Genomic DNA, 17,567 nt, shown 5'->3' with positions numbered 1-17,567 from the left:
ACTTTTTAAAAAGGATTTTTTCAAGATATAAGGCAAAATTGTTATGTGCCAAATGGGATAAAATAAGAATAAAGCTAGATTTTTTTCATTTTTTTGGGTACTTTCTCAAGTACATCATTTTTTATTTTTCAGGCATCCTTTACAAGGCAACAATTATTCCTTCCAATACCTTTTTAGTGGTACATTGCTTTTCCTATATTTTGACAGTCTTTTATGTCTTCATGGATACATTTTACAAAGTGATTACATCAAGCATTGTTTTGACAGTTATATGTGTTTTCATGCTCAGGTAAATGTTGGGCAATCAGAGGCTAAGGTGAGCAAAGAGATCAGATAAGGCTTGCTAACTTATCATTTTAAAATGAATCGTTGTGGCAAGTTAGAGAGGTGGGTATGGCTTTGGGATTTGCTTTGCTGAAATGACATTATTTATGGCATTGAGCATGAACATTCCAACTGAGAAAGCACTGGGGGTGTGAGATTGGCAATCATTCACCAGTTACGTGCCTGGAATTTCAGAGTTGCGGTGGCATTGTCAGAAACTACACTCTGATTACATGTCCAATATCTAGGAATTGTATGAGGAATTGTATGAGCAAGATTGTGTCAGCTGTGCATAGTGTTCCTCCCCTTCCTCCCCTACCGTCACCTGCCCCTTCTGTGCAAAAAACAATGTTGGCGCTTTTTCTTTGTAATTGCTGCTTACACTTTTTGAGCTAATTGACACTTTTTGTTGTTGCTATTTTTGCTCGCTACTCAGTCTATAAATTTTAAAAGCAGGGTCAAGATTTGCTTTTGTCTCAGTTTGTGAGACTATGAATAAGAAGAGATTCAAGATCCTCTCTGTAGGGCCAAGAGAATGTTCCTTTAAAGGCAATGTACCTGCTGTATGTAACGGGACGGGCACCACGTGCCATTTGAAAAGAACTTTTTGAGATAGACGTCGAGCACTTCAAACAATTGAATAGAAAGAAAGAGAGAATCCACACGAGACACGGAGTGGCGGAGTTCCACTCCCGGACTGCAATGGGGTCAAATGCTGGCTCCCCTTGTGGTATTTCTTTATATTGCTTCAAACAGGGTGCAACTCTGTGGCTCTGCTCTGCATCTCTCGTGGGTATGATAGAGAGCCCATACCACATATTTAAAGGCCCTTGGCCGGTACAAAAGCGGTTACATGAAAAGTATCAGCACAATTCACGGATTCCCGTACATCTGCCATGTTATCAGCCTTTTACACAATTTGAAGAATGAGTGTGTGTGACCTCTTGTATTTTAAGTTGGGCCCCTTGGCCAAGGTTTCATAAGTTGGTCGAGGGTTAGGGTTTTTAATCCTAATTCATAATAACAAATAGGGACACTCCATAGGAACCTGGAAGTTGGTGATGACTTCTTCTTCTTCTGCATCTGCTAGGGTTTAGGCCCCTCGGCTAGGATCTGTAGGTTGGCCAGGGTTAGGATCCGGGAGTCCCAACCCTTTGGGTGTGGTTTGACACGTCAGTAGTTTGTGACATCCCCTCCTTGAAAGAAGAGTAATCGTCGGCGATTATATTTGCAAAACAACTCAAGTTAGATCAAAAGTATCTGAGGGTCTTTCAGTTTTTCTCATTCCATTTTGAAGCTCTTGATATTCTGGCGTAGCAAAATTAGTCATCACAACAAGACCTCGCTGATCCCCAAGGGATGTCTCGATGCACTAAAGTTACATGCCCAAGAAATCTCACCCAATTTGGAATATTCAGTCGTTAATACATCATGATACAACATAGATGCTTATAGATGCATGCTACAAGACATTAAAACAAACAATGCGGTTGAGCACTCCTCCCAACAAACGGTCTTAGGCATGAAGGTACTCAACGACTACCTCGTCACTCCCCACACAAATACACTAAAAAGGTCCATGCCATGAGCTCAAAGGACATATACAAGCAAACGCTCCCGCTCCCCTGACCGAAGCGTGCGTTGCCCCTTTTTGAGTCAGGGCATGCGATGACGAAGCAATCTTTGCAAACTCTATGATGAACAGCCTGTAGTAAGAGCATAATCCCAAAAGCTTCGAACATTATGCATATTTCTCAATGTGGGCCAATCTCGAATAGCCGCCACTTTAGTTGTATCCATGATAACACGCTTGGACGAAACAATGTGTCCTAAAAATACGTTTCTCTAGTAGAAAGAACTCGCTCTTCTTCTCGTTGATCACCAAGTTGTGTTCGTGTAGTGCATTAAACACTTGCAACAAATGCTTGCAATGATCTTCATTCTTGGAGAAAACAATAATGTCATAAGAAATGTGTCCACAAACTCTATGCTCTTGAAAGATCCTGTCCATCATCCCGTTGTTGCTGAACGTTACAGGAGCATTTGTGAGACCAGAAGGCATCACCAAATACTCATTCAATCCAAAGGATGTTTTGAAGCAGTTTTGTGTATGTCTCTAGGAGCATCATGATCTGATAATAGCCACTTTTGAGATCGATTGTGTTGAAACAAGTAGAACCCTAAAGTTTTTCAAGTATCTTATCAATCTTGGGTATTGGAAACCTGTTCTTGATGGTGAGCTTATCAATTGCCCTGTAATTGATATACATTCTCCAAGATCTATCTTTCTTCAACACAAGCAACATTGGGGGGCAAAAAGGTGAAAAATTGTGCTAGACCAAACCCTTGTCTAAAAGGTCTTTCACTCGGCTCATGATTTCTTCATCCTGGGGTTTGCTCACTCCATAAGGTGGCTGGTTCGGGGAGTCAAGGTATCAAATCAATCGTATGATCTTTTGGCCTTTCAAGAGGTAGCTCGCCATGTAAACCCTCTGAGAAACAATTGTTAGGAGCTTGAAGAAAATTTTGTTTCCTTTGAATCTAACTCTGACAAATTTCACTACTTATTTTCTTCAAAGTTATCTAGAAAGATTAAATAAACTAAACGACTTGATTTCATTAATTTGGAAACGATCATAGCCAATACATCCAAGATCACATCTTTACCCTTGCTATCCTTCAGATGAAATTTCCTAGCCCGATAGTCTATGACATTGATCTTGTGGTGCCAAGGCATCCCCAAAGTACATCACACCCTTCCAGAGGCAAGATGTGGAAGTCCTCTTGCCTTAATTAACCTTGGGTAATATAACTGAAGTTTGCCAATGATAGATGTTATGGCCACTTCATGCCTTGGTGCCACTAACGTTGCATCCTTCTGTGGTCCTATCTCCTCAAGCTTAACTCCCAAACAAGCCGCCATCTCCAATGAAATAAAGTTGGCCGTGGCTTGGTTGTCAGAAGATTAGGGTCCCATGCTCTACAAAGCTTAACACTCTCATCCTCGTGACCTGCAGGCGTCCCCATGAAATCGGGTACAAGTCCTACTTTTGTCTTTCCTTTCTTTGCTTTATCCTCAGCTGCTTTTGAAGTTTGTGGTTTGTCCTCAGCTTTATCACACCCGTAGCATTTCCCTGCTTATAGTATCCCGCCCATTGCTCGGCAGACAATTGAGGGGTTGTGGATTTCTTTTTCTGAACAAGCTTTTTTTACCCTTCTTTTTCCCCTCGGAAGCGGGTTGGTATACCTTCGGCATCAGCCCATGCTCTACAAAGCTTAACACTCTCATCCTCGTGACTTGCAGGCGTCCCCATGAATCGGGTACAAGTCCTACTTTTGCCTTTCCTTTCTTTGCTTTATCCTCAGCTGCCTTCGGAGTTTGTGGTTTGTCCTCAGCTTTATCACACCCGTAGCAATTACTACTTATAGTATTCCGCCCATTGCTCGGCAGACAATTGAGGGGTTGTGGATTTCTTTTTCTGAAAAAGCTTTTTTTACCCTTCTTTGTCCCCTTGGAAGCGGGTTGGTATACCTTCGGCATCAGCCCCCTCCTATTTTGTACCGAATCGGATTCTCGTCTTCAGGCAAATTCACCATGAGTGGGTATGTATGGCTCTTTCAGCAGGGATTGTATGTAGGATACTATGCATGGTGTCCCTGATTGTATGAGAGGAGACTCTTCTCTTCTCAGGCATTGATCGAGCTTTGTTTGGTATATTTTCTTGTACTAATCTATTGGTAGATACTATGGCGATGTCTACGGTGCCTTGCTACAGGGCTCTGACAACAATATTGGCGAATACCACAGTACATGCAACTTTTGTGTATTTTTGTGAAATTCAGTAAAATTTAGGGCTGATGCGCTGCTTTGGGCATGACTCCGTTTTCGTTGTAGAGATTTGAAAAGCTGCTCAAACTTAAAGGAAAGACATATCAAGAGATTTGCACGTCTCTTTCTAAGTTTTCCGCGATCGCTCTGCTGAAAATTGCTGTAATGAAGGGCTGATTCCTTTCGCGTCTTCAAGTTTGTCAGTATGATTCAAGATGCCGGATCGATGCAGAGTTGCTATGTGACAGTGTGTTAGTTGGTCCTCTTAAGGGATGTGTGGACTTTCTGGGCATGTTCAAGTCCTCTCCTACTTAATTTAGTGTCCGTTTTGTGGACTTTCTTGGCATGTTCAAGTCCTCTCCTACTTAATTATTGTCCGTTTTGGGCAATCTGCTATCGGTGAAATACAGAGAAATGTTGAAAAGGTCACCAGTCTACAGGGTCAAACTTCAATGTGCAAGATCATTCTCGCTCCCTGTTTCACTTTGTGTGCAGTACTGCATTCCTTCAACAAGTTACAGGTGATAGGATTTCTGGGTTGTTAAGCTACATGCTAGTCTAGATTTCAGGTTTGCTTTCATTTGGTGGTTTCAAGTGAGCCTGTGTTGGCTCTATGGCTGGAAAGTGAGCTTTATGTTTGTTCCTTTTATGTCTTTGTGTGCTTATATGGTTTTGTCATGTCATGTTCACAAGGATGGTGTAGGATATAGTTCTACATCTTGTAAATCAAGAAAGAGCCATAGTACAGACACGATTTTAGATACATTTTTGACCTTTTTACCCAACTAAGGATAATAAATGTAATTGATGCTTGTGGCCCTGTTGTCTTTCTGCCATGGTTCTTCATTAGTATCACGGTTAGAGTGGGTTGGACCGTTTATTCAATGCCAATTAAGTAAAATATGTAATCACCATAACTCTTAGCACTGGAGGATAGCATGAATATATGCCGTGTACTGTGCTTGAAAGGTGGAAATCTGCATCTGAAGGTCACTAGTCTAAGTTGTCAAGTCCAAGGATGACTTCCCCAAGCTGCACTTATGTGAATAGAAGTAGCAAATAGCAAACTTCCTTGCATAGTCAGCAACTAGTAGCTTTATATGATGTATTTTGCAACTTAAGCATCATAAGCTCACTCATGATGCAGGGTTTTGACAATTTATGGATAGGTGGAAGCAATCATGAATGATTTTGTTCAGCTACAACCAAGTGGAAACATCTTCGAGACGGAGACAATGGTAGAAGGTGCCTTTCCTTTTTAGCTCAAATGACCGTGCAGATTCATGAAGGCTCATAAATGTTTGTTCATGCTAGACGACAACATTTGAATCCTCTTTTCATATTTTCTGTGTTTGATCATGCTAATCAGGATCGATAGGATGTACCGTGGTCTGTGTTTTAGTCAGCATGCTGTTCATGAGTCACTTGGAAGGGTGAAAAGTAGAATTACCGTGTTTTAGTTAAGCTTGCTGTTCATGAGTCACTAGCAAGCCATAAAAGTAGAGCATCTGTGTTTAATGTTATGACTAAATGTTGAGGTTCAAGAATTAGCATGCTGGCCGTCCTGGCCAACTTTACGCTAACTGCTGAAAACATGCTAATTAGCATACAAAACTGCTGTAATTTTTCAGAAGCTTTATCCTTTTTGAGCTGGATATAGACACGAATTTTTTGCGACTTCAAATAAGCTATCGTCTTTTTGATGGAAAAGATTCTTCATCAATAATATGCAATTAAGGCTTCAAGAATTGGCCCTGAAGTCACTGCAAGCTAAGGAACACATTGTTAGAAATAACTCGAATTAATACCGATAGAGGCAAGGGCTATCAGCTGCGTCTTTCAGTTTGTTCTCACTCACCTCAAGATCCTTAGGCATGCATTGCAAGTTTAGATGGGACCAGAGGCTACTTATTTGCTGAAAGAGCCCTAGAGATAAAACTTTTTATTGCATTCAGTGTCCCCTGCATGTAGGCGATCTCAAAGGTGATATAGTAGGGTTGAGAGGCAAGGACAGCTATCACCTGCATCTTTTAGTTATGTTCTCACTCACCTAAAGATCCTTAGGGATGCCATTGCAAGTTTAGCTGGGACCAGAGGCTACTTATTTGCTGAAAGAGCCCTAGAGATGAAACTTTTTATTGCATTCAGCGTCCCTACATGTAGGCGATCTCACAGGTGATATAGTAGGGTTGAGAAGGAGCTTGCATCTAAAGTACCCTCCAATGTAAAGCTCTGGTCCAGAATGCAAAGCTTTAGGCCTTTCCAAGATTTGGCGCCCAAACTTTGACCTAGCTTGAGAATCGCATGATTGCACCACATTTAGAATCCATTTCAAAAGGTGGGGGTCAGCTGCTAGCACAAGGACGACCAGCATGAGCCTAACGAATTGGCAGAACGCTCAAAATATCAGCCCCTGCCCCCCCTCCTCCTTGGGTGTTGAACTCAAAAGCTGAAGATAGTCCGTCATACAAACATACTTGGTGAAAATGTCTGCCACTGCCTGCAGCATCTAAAGTTGTGCTACTCGATGACCACGAATGTCACACGTCAGTGGAGTTATGACAGCTTGAGGACAGATGATGAAAGCTCCATGAAATGAATTCTCATCCCATAGAAACTACGAAACCGCAACTCTGGTGGTCTCCTTGGATCTGAGGAGGTATTGAATGTCAGTCATTAATAGAGATATTTATCTCCACTTCAGAAAGACACTTCACGCCTCCAATTTCTTATTTGGGGAGGGTCGAGAGGCAAAAGGTTTGCTTTTGAATGAAAAGCAGGAAAGGATTAGCATTATTCTTTTTGAAGAAGATGCACTCCTATAATGTGCTTTCCTTTCAGCCAAGACTCCGATGTTCTTGCGGGGAATGCTCTTGAGAAGACGAATTATCCTATTTCAATCTTGCCCTGGTGGGAAGGCTCCCGAAATGGTGAAGTTTCTTGCTTTCCTTGGTAGGAAGATGTTATGTCCCGCTTACACGAGGGGGATCTAGTCTATGACACCGTTGGGATGGGTGTCGAGTGTCTAGGCAAACGTAGTGTGAACGTGGCCAGGTGAACGCGGCCAGTGTGTCCGGCCACTTTGATAAAAGGAGGCCAAGGCATCATTCGTAACTATCGACCCCCATTGGCTCAATACTAGTAGTTAGCCTGTGAGGCTAGGAGTGCACGAGGTCATCTCGAGGAGGTGAGGCCGGGTGGTATGAGATGCTTGGTTTTACAGGCGCACGCCTATGTCCTTGGACACTGGCCCCAACACGGGGGAGCTGCCGGATGGTGGCTATGGTTGGGTGGTTCATCCGACGCGTGTCCATAGGCAGTCCGTGTAACCGGGAGGTCCCCTCCGCTGTTCGTTTCATGGTATCAGAGCCGGCTTAGCTATTAGACGGACAATGTGTACACCTATGGATTGGTTCGGGTCGGAGAACTTAAATTTTATGTAATTTTTTATGAAAGGTTGTTTAATTATCTGTTTTTCTTCTCATGAGCATGTGTGCAGGTGAAAATTGTTATTCTTTTTGTTGATTTTTGATAAAATCAAAGATTTAATGTCACAAGACAGGCACCAGGTGCCAATAGAAAAGAACAGATTGAACAGACTTTTAGCACTTCAGTCTTCAATAACAACTGAACTGAGAGAGAGAGAGACGACACGCGACACAGAGTGGCGGAATTCCACCCCAGAGAGTATTGGCCCCAACCTTGGCGCCCCTTTCGGTATTTCTTTATATTGCATCAACACAGTACAAGCTGGTACTCGAGACTCTGCACCTTCACTAGGAAGCATGCCAGAGAATGAGCCTTTTGCACATATTTAAAGGCCCTTGGCCTATGAAAATCACTTTACATGAAAAGCCTTCAAACTCAAAAGCTTCTGGTCCAAAAGCAATGCCAAAAAGCTGCTAGCGTAAAATCAGGAATTTCGTACAGTTGCCACGTCAGCAGTTAGCGCAAAATGCGGAAATCTGTACAGCATGCCACGTCATCAACCAGCGTGATTTTTGAAAATCTGCCACATCATCAGTCAGCTTCGCAATTCTTTTGTGTGTGTGAGTCTTGCCTTATTGTAATTCTTGATGTCACTTGGGGCCTGTTGCTAAATGGACTATTTTCTTATTTTCTCGAGTAATTTCTTTTTATTGAAATTATGATATTTAAAGATGTGCACTTGAACCGTAAGGTTAGGAACTGTAGATCTACTGGAATTATTAAAAGCTATCAGGAACGGAAAACTCTGATGCGTGATATGATGGGTGACATTAAGCATCGCGAAGGGGTTTTACCGTTAGTTCGGTAGGAGAGACCGGGAAACGAGTATTCCTGATGTGTCACGTGATGGGGTGACGGGAGCATCGGAAAGGGAATATCTTGTTGGTCTGGTAGGAAATCCAAACTGGAAAGAGGAATACGCGTAAAGATGCAAGCACAAGAATAAAGATGGTTTCTGAGAAGCTTTTCTTAAAAAGCGGAATATTTTAACGAGTTTTCCGGGAAGAGCAGACGCTTTCCCGCGAGGAATCTATGTCTGCATTGCATTTGTGCATGTGGTTGCATCCAGGGACGCCGGGGAAGTGTTGTGAAAGGCATTGTTTTTAACTTGTAAGGTTTTATTGAGTTTTTGGGCAGGTTCATACCAATTTTAAAAGATGCCGGCCGCCAACTTAATAAGTGGGTAGCCACTTAGAAAATAAAGCAACAAAACCAGCCAGCGAATTCTCTCTCCCTATTTCGTGTAGGACACCCAAAAAAAAAAAAGGGAAAAAAAACTGCCGCGATCGCTACGCACCCAGCCTCTGCTGAGCTATTCTTGCTGTGGCCAGGGAGCTATAAAAGCACCACATGCCCTCATTGAGAAGGGTGGTTGCTAGCGCCAGCAAGGGAAGACTCTGCCGCCAGCAGACGGAAGAGATCGCGAGACTACGAAGCACGGAAGTCTCTTTTCTCGCGAAAGAGCGACAGGTATCTATTGTGGATTCGCCATACGAGTTGTTGTCCCATGTTTGTGTGTGTGTTTGCAGGTATGCCACGTGACACATACAACCCTATGTGTCCTTGGACAAGCTACAACACGACAAGGGTTCCGTCAGTCCAGTCAGTCTAGATTAGAAGTGATATGGCACTTTTGTGAGTCGATTCGTAGACCGTGCATGCCTAATCACTTAGTGTAGATGCATATCCTCTGGTTGCACACAGCATGATCATAAGCATTCCCATAAGAATCCTTCAGGGGAATTTTCCATTGCATTTAGCCTATTTTCCCTATTTTAGACATTTTTCACTTATTATTTTTAAGTGACTTTTGTTGGAAAGTAGGTAGGGCAAATTGAGTAAGTTTGTATATAAGCACCTAGACTAGCACTATCTGGCAGAAGAGGCAACAGGAGCCAAGCTCAACAAGCAACTTCTCAAGCAAGAACGTTGGTGGTTTCCCCCCCAAGCCAAGATCCCATCCTTGGCGATTCCATCAACCATTGGCGTTTTCTCCGGCAAGTAGCCATCGCCAGCAGACCACAGGCCTAGCGTTTTTGATTCATAGCATCAAGATAGCGTTTTTGGACCAAATCAGCTAGCGTTTTTGCTCTTGCAGATCCCTGGCGACAGAAGACTCAACAAGAAGCCTAGCGTTTTGCATTTGCAGGACATCTGGCGACAACAAAACCATTTTCAGCCCTAGCGTTTTTGATTTGCAGATCAGCCCTAGCGTTTTGCAGATTGACCGCGACGGAACATCAAGAAACCTCAGTGTTTTCAGCGTTTTTTCCTCAGCCCATTCAGCCCCACAATAGATGCAGATTTTCAGCCCTAAAGACCAGCAAAATCAGCGTTTTCCATAGCGTTTTCGGCAACAGCAGAATTCAGCCAGCAGCGTTTTTGGACAGCAGATAAAGAGTAGCAGATTTCAGCCCTTAGATCGGTCTCGCCATTCCCGTCGTCGTCATCGATATAGCCTAGACTTGCATCAGTCACATGCATTCCCATTGAGTCCACTCTCGCCGGCCTCACAAGATTTTTGTTTGCTTGTTGCGATCGCACGAACCCAAGTTCGCTTGGGCGTGTTGATTCCTAATCGTGTTTTTGAAGAGTGATAGGAATCCCAAGAAAGAAGGGCTTGTCCAGCCTCCCCTTGTGCCTCTTTTCACTCATTGAGAGCGGACCGTGCACTTAGCAGCTGGCCAATCAACGTGAGGTGGGAAAAGCAACCTTGGTGTGAGCGCAAGGCCGCCAAGGGGTGCGCCCGCGGAAAAGAGAAGAACTCGGGTGAAGAGAAGATCCTTCTCTAACACAGATTGCAAGTGAAAGAAAACCTCAAGAACCTCAAGACCCTCAAGAACCCAAGAACCCAAGACCCCCAAGAACCCAAGTTCCTCGTGAACTTAAGAACCCAAGACCACAAGAACCCACGAGAACCCACGACTTCAGTGGATGGTCGTCACTCGAAGCGGAATGGATACTTCGCTTGGAGGTGATGAGCATGAGAGAGGCGAAGAAGAATTTTTCCTACCAGGAGGTTTTTCCGACCCTCCCCCTTCCCCATCTACGTCAAGGATTGCACTAACTCCTATGGAGGAGTTGGAGTAGATGTTTCTGGAAATGAAGTTAGAACGTGAAGCAAGAAATGTAGAAAGAAAAGCAGACATGAATCGCAGACATGCAGAAAGAAGAGCAAAAAGAAAAGCAGAAATGGAGCGCAAACACCAAGAAAGAATGGCAGCCATAGCGCGTGAGCGCGAGCAAGCACGCTTGGAAGCCAAAGAATGACAAGACAAATTGGATCGTGAGCGCGCAGAAAGACAAGCAGAGAACAAAGCAAGACAAGCAGAATTTGATTGAGAACAAAGCCATCAAAGAAAAGAGCGACCAACACATGAAAGAATTCTTGCGACTCTTTTCTCAAGTTCAGGCATAGATGCAAGAGATTCAGGAAAAGGAGACTCTCTTAGTCTCTTCTTCTCCAAAGCATGACACACACGATTTGCATGATTATGAGAAGCATGATGAATTGAATTATAATGATAAGCATGATGATTTGGATGATAATGATGAGCATGATGATTTGTATGATCAAGATGTGATTTCTCACAAGCATGATGATTTCCATGATGATCAAGAGGTGATTTCTCACAAGCATAATGAGTTGCATGAAGATGATGTGATTGTTCACAAGGATGATGTGTTAGTTGATGCTTTTTCTAGCGAAGCTAACCTTGCTGCAGATTCGATCAATCATGAAGGATCGATCTTGGCTCTCGAGCTTAGGTCCAACGAACCCCTTCAGGAAGAACCGATCTTGGCTCTCGAGCCTAGGTTCAAAGAACCCTCACAAGAAGTATTATGTGTTCGAATGATTCGTCAGCACGCATTGTACGAGTGTTTCATTCGTGATCGTTTCCTGTATTTTAGTCAGCGTCTTTATGTGATCCCCTTTTACTAAGCATGACATATTGTACGTTGAGCACGTTTCACTCATGAATGAGCACGAATGTATGCGGGTGGTTCATGAAAAGCTGAAAAGTATGTGTGTAAGGAAGTCACATTCCATGTCTCTTCCTTGGCATGACACATTTGTAGAAAGAGCACATGAAAGTATGGGCACCAAGCATGGGCATTTCTGTTGTGAATTGCCACAGTTGATTGATTTAGCTCAGCAAGACAAGATTCGATCTCATGGTTTGCGTGTGTGTGGTGAACGGTTTCGCACTCCGTCTCTTTGTTCATCTACATTGCATGCACAGTCTTTGAGGAAGACAAGATTTTTTCCACTCACTTTACATGGAATAGGTATATTCATGGTTTTGTGTTGGAAATGGTTTCAGGAATTTTTAGCCATGGAGATTCTTGAAAAGAAAGAAGCATGACTCTCTACGAAGTTGAAGCATTGAAGCAGCCACAGAAGACTTTGTGTCGCTTTCGGCGCGGCCCAAAGAAGCAAGCGTTGCAGACCTTTATGAATTTCAAGTACCGCACGACCCACACATCAGAGTGGGCCGGCGAAGAGTCCCTTCTAGGATTTTGGATGCTTTTGGCGATCTCCCTCGACGCCATACAGCTCGGTACTAGTACCTCACTTTGAAAAGGAGGGGATGTCACGTGACACATCCAACCCTATGTGTCCGTGGACAAGCTACAGCACGACAAGGGTTCCGTCAGTACAGTTAGTCTAGATTAGAAGTGATATGGCACTTTTGTGAGTCGAGTCGTAGACCCTGCATGCCTAGTCACTTAGTTTAGATGCATATTGTAACAAACTTGGACACTCCAAGTCAATCACGACAACACCAAATAACCACTTCAAACAATTCACAGATCACAATAGATTTGCACTGGCCCGGCGGAGTTCCGTGCCTAGAGATATTGGCCCCAAAGACTGGCGCCCCTTTCGGTATTTCTTTTTGTATTAATAAGTTCAAAGTACAAGAGAGCGGTTAGGGTTTTACTCTGAGACTCTGCGTCCAGATGTTCTGAGAAGTGAGGTCCTCACCACTAATTTAAAGATTACAAGGGATGCCCAAAAGCAGAGCCCCAAAAGCTTGAAAGCAAAAGCAGATTCTCTCTCTCTCTCTCTCTCTCTCTCTCTCTCTCTCTCTCTCTCTCTCTCTCTCTCTCTCTCTCTCAATGAGATTCAGTAAAAGGCAAGTTCTCTTTTTCTCTCTTTCTCCCAAATCATAGCAAAAAGCTGAGATTTGCGTCGCTCAAAATTTCCATTTTTTTTTCACCTCCACGATTTTCAAAAATTAGGGTTTGCAGGAATTTTAGGGTTTCTGGCAGAAATTAGGGTTTCTGCTGTTCGTAGCCATGTCATCACTTTGTGACCTCTTGAAAGCATTGTAAATGACCGCGATTACGTCTGCAAAACCGACAAAAGCCATAAACCGTCTTAGCAGACACTGATTGTTAGTACCTACGTACTCGGAACATACATCTAGCACATGTACAAAATCGATTGTCACATCACACGACATCACAGGAGATCACCAGACATCACATGACATCACATGACATTCAACATTCATTCGGATCTTAGAGCATGATTTATCGGCAATGTAGTTAGCAATCACATCTAGGTCCAATCGGGACCTCATCGATGTCTGATTGACTAACCCCTATTGCAACCATGTCTATTCGAGATCAAGTAGACCAAAATGCTGCAGTCATTTCATCTATCAGTTCCTGTACTCAAAAGAAGTGAAGAAACAAATCAGTATCATTATCAGGAATTCCATTTCATAAAGTCATCCAACAGAATACTGTCAGCTATCAGTATCCATGAAGCTCAACGAGACATCAATGACTTTAGTATCAAAATCGAGGCATCTGTTGACAAGGGAATGGAGTGACTCCCCTCTTGTGCATCCCACTGCACCAGATCTCCGGCCAAGCTGAATTCTGGGTTCCGTTTGGAGTAGACTATGCTAAACCAAAACATCGAGGTAAAGTTTCACAATCCGAGGAGTATCTGCTAAGTCCTCCTCCTCCATCCACTTCGCATGAAATGCAGGAAAGTTCTTGAACTTAACCAAGAAACGCCTTCGGACTTTACATTTCTTCGTATTCGTATGAGCCAAAATGTGTTCAGGAATAAGGGTCTCCTCGTTTTTTTCCACTGCGGGTTGCTTATTAGGCTCCCCATCATCAGACACATCTCCCTTAACAGGTTTCAAGAGACTCACATGCAATGCATTGTGAATCCTCCAAGTATCTGGCAGTTTCAATCGGAAGGAGACATCATTTATCTTTTCAGTAATCTGGAAAGGTCCGTAGTATCGCATACTAAGCTTCGGAAAAAGCATCTCCTCTCCCTTTTTCTTTCTTAGGCGTGCCTTCTCAAAACGTAAGAGCACCCAATCATCCTCCTTCAGTTTCAAGTTGCGACGATGGCGATCCGTTGCCTTTTTCTGTCGTTCTTGAGACTCCTACAAAGTCTCGCGAACCTTGCAAAAGCAGTATCCAAATCTCGCGAATATTCATCTGCTTCAAATATCTATTCTTTCGTGCTCAGGAAGGATGGAACCTTCGCAGCACTTCCAACAATCTCACATGGCGTCTTCCCTGTCGAAGAGTGTATCAAGTTCTTTTCCCATTGAGTATTCTGATCCGAGATACAAGACTTCAATAAATCTAAAATCACTGAATTGGCATTCTCAAATTGCCCGTCAGTCTACAAGTGGAACGATGACGAGAACTGCAACTGCGTGCCAATGTCCTCCCAAATTGCCTTCCAAAACAAACTCATAAATCTGGGGTCTCTGTCGGAGACAATCGTCTCAGACGTGCCATGTAATCGGAAAATCATCGTGATCATTCTGTGTTCTCGGGAGATAAAAAATGAAATCCATTTCAATACTTTTCGAGGGGCGGGTGGGTATGGGTAAAGGCTGTAACAATCCCTGTGCCTTATGCCTGCCAAAATTGATCTTCTGGCATACTAAGCAACTGCGCACAAACTCTTCCACATCCTTTTTGAGTCTCGGCCCAAAGAAGTATCTCTCTACCCCCTTCATGGTGGTAGCAATGCCGCAGTGACTCGTAAAAGGTGGACAGTGGCATTCAGTCATAATCTTTTCCCTCAACGGTTGTGTAACGCACAACATAGTCTTTTTCATCAAGTAGCCTTCCCGAAGGGAGTATCCAGCTATTGTCTCCCCATCCCGTATCCGTGTGAAAATATTTGCAAAATCTGTATCTGTGGCATACCGATCGACCATATCCTCGAAGCTCCTATGATGTATCGCGGAAATAGCCAGATCCAACGGCTTCCGAGAGAAAGCATCTGCCACCACATTCTTTTGTCCCTGTTCATGGACAATCTGGAAGTGAAACTGTGACAAGATGTTCGCCCACCGCATCTGCTTTTCCAAAAGCTGCTTCTGTGACAAGAAGTAGCGCAAACTCTGATGGTCTGTAAAGATGGTAAAATCCGTTATGAGTAGGTAGTGCCGCCACTGAGTAAGAGCATGGATCACTGCCAAAAGCTCTCTCTCATATATCTGTGCTGTTATCTCCGGCCTTGAGAACAATCGGCTCTCGTAAGCAATGACATGGCCTTCTTGCATCAAGACCGCACCCAGACTACGACCACAAGCATTACAATATACTTCAAATGACTTTTGCAAGTCCGGCAAAGTCAAAACTGGTCCCGTAGTCAATTTCTCTTTCAATGTTTGAAAGGCAGTCACTTCTGTGGATCCCCACGAGAAAGGGACTCCTTTCTGTGTCAAGATATGCAAAGGGGAAGCAACCTCTGCAAACTTTCGTATGAACCGCCTGTAGTACGAACACAGTCCCAAGAAGCTTCCAACTTCATGGACATTCTTCCAATCGGGCCAATCGCGTATAGTCTCTATCTTGGCCGAATCCACTTGCACTCTTGCTGCTGAGACAAAGTGTCCCAAAAAGTGTATCTCTGAAGCAGATGATCTTTGTGTTCTGCCTCATTCTTGGAGAAAACAATGATATCATCAAAGAAAGTGCCAACACATAGCCTGTGCTCTTGAAAAATCTTGTCCACCATCTGGTTAAATGTGTCAGGAGCATTGGTTCAACCAAAAGGCATCACCAAAAAACTCAAATAACCCAAAAGTCGTCCGAAAAGCTGTCTTGTAGACGTCTTCCGGCGCGATTCGGATCGATGATGTCCACTCTTCAAGTCAATCCTGTTAAAGCACGAGGATCCCTGTAACCTATCGAGCATATCATCGATCCTAGGAATCGAAAATCTGTTCTTGATGATGATTTTGTTGAGAGCTTTATAATCAATGCACATTCTCCAAGATCCGTCTTTCTTCAAATCCAACAACAGTGGAGAGCAGTACGGTGAAGTATCAGGTTGGACAAAACCCTTTTCCAAGAGGTCTTTCACTTGGTTCATAATCTTTTCAATCTGTACTCGGCTCACACGGTAAGGTGGCCGGTTTGGTGACGTGCTTTAGGTATCAGGTCAATGGTCTGATCTTCAGGCCCTCTATAAAGCAATCGGCATGAGTGTGGAGAAAAATCTTGGCGTTCTTTTGTTCAGGTCAAAACATATTCAACCTTTATCCATCGTTCCGTTCTCTCCCAAAGACGAGTAAAGAAACTGAAGTTCATCAACTACAATTCTCTGAGCCCTTCATTTGTTAAAGTCGCTTTCTCGGCCCGGTAGTCAACCACGGCGTAGTTCTTGTGGTACCAAGGGATTCCGAGTAGAACATCACTCGCGTGCCCTGAACACCCCTGTCATTGCAAACGAAGTTTGCCAATGCTCGGTGTAATGGCAACATCCCATCCGGGTGCCAGTCGAACTACCTTCGCCTGTGGCGTCAGTCTGTTGGGCGTAATTCCAAATCAAGCCGCCAATTCCAAGTGAAAAGAAGTTGGCCTTGGGTCCTTCAAAAGAGCTTCCTGATCCTTCACTTTGCCCCAAAAAGCGGCAAAGTTTGTACTTTGCTTCATTTGATTCGGTGCAAGTCCCACGCCATGTGGTACCAGTTCTGCTTTTCTATTTGCCTTTTGTGCCACGTTCCTCAGCTACTCTCGAACTCTCAGGCCTGTCGTCGTTCTTATCGTTCTGTTCTTTCTGTGCCTTTTTAGGGCACTTCGTGGAGATATGTCCATGTTCCCCGCATCCAAAGCACTTCCCCTCTCTAATGAAGCGAGCTCTCTCCTCAGGAGTAAGCTTGGGTCGTGTATCCTTTTTCTCTAGGTTGCTCTTTTTCTTTCTACTTTCATTCCCAGAAGTCTCTTCGGCTCGTTGTGTCATGGCCTCATCTGTGGGGTAGGTCAGATTGCGAGTTGAATGGCAAAGCCCCGCTTTGCATGACTTTTCAACTCTTGAATAGAAGCTGACTTCTGTTCCAAGCAGTGATCTCGGATCTCTGTAGGTAGACCCAAGGTGAACCGCTCAATCTGTTCTCTGAACGAGATCTTCTTGAATGAAGAGGCGGGTAGAAAAGAGGTCCAGAATCTTTCACAATAAGCATTGATTGTATCTTTCTTGGTCATCCGAAGATAATTCCAAGCAGCTCGTATATCTCATTCATATTCTTTCGTCAACGAAGAAGAAATAAAAAGCATCTTAAATTTCAGCCATTTAACTGGCGCAGTCTTGTTTAAAAGAAGCATGGACCACCAAGTACGAGCATTCCCCTTAAGGTAAGAGGTAGCTCTCCGAATCTTGGAGTGCTCAGAATAGCGTCCTCCCGCAAAAGCGATATCAAACTGCTGTATAAAAGACAAAGCCTTCGAAGCATCTGAGTATCCTGAAAAAGTATCAAACTGGATCGAGTGGCCACCTTCCTTAAACTCTTGGACTTTCTTGGTTTTATGTTCGAGAAAGTCATACTGGTTGGCTTTGTAAAAATTCTTCTTGTTCGCATAAAAGTTTCCGTCATCGGAATCTGAGCTGTCTGTAGACAAGTCCTCAATAGAACTGTCAGTT

General features: G+C 43.6%; 1 protein-coding gene across 2 annotated transcripts in view; it reads left to right on the top strand.

Annotated features, from left to right (window-relative positions):
• The window catches only part of BIN4 (double-stranded DNA binding protein), a 91,130-nt gene that overhangs the window by 50,465 nt on the left and 23,098 nt on the right, over window positions 1–17,567 (top strand). Inside the window, exons 7-9 of one of the 2 annotated variants that reach the window (XR_015190046.1) lie at window positions 133–179; window positions 290–316; window positions 5,323–5,391. Coding sequence is in view for 1 of the 2 variants with exons in the window: in XM_086527126.1 (XP_086383252.1) it covers window positions 133–179; window positions 290–316; window positions 5,323–5,398 (150 nt within the window). In the remaining variant the exon portion in view is untranslated. Of the gene's footprint in view, window positions 1–132; window positions 180–289; window positions 317–5,322; window positions 5,399–17,567 lie in introns of both variants that reach the window. The other variant, XM_086527126.1, reaches the window with a different exon arrangement.

This window comes from Adiantum capillus-veneris, chromosome 13 (genome assembly GCF_014529385.1).
Source record: "Adiantum capillus-veneris isolate H3 chromosome 13, ASM1452938v2, whole genome shotgun sequence".
In the NCBI taxonomy this organism is placed as follows: Eukaryota; Viridiplantae; Streptophyta; class Polypodiopsida; order Polypodiales; family Pteridaceae; genus Adiantum; species Adiantum capillus-veneris.
Note: the sequence above shows the minus strand (reverse complement) of the source record. Positions and strands in the feature narration are given on the sequence as shown.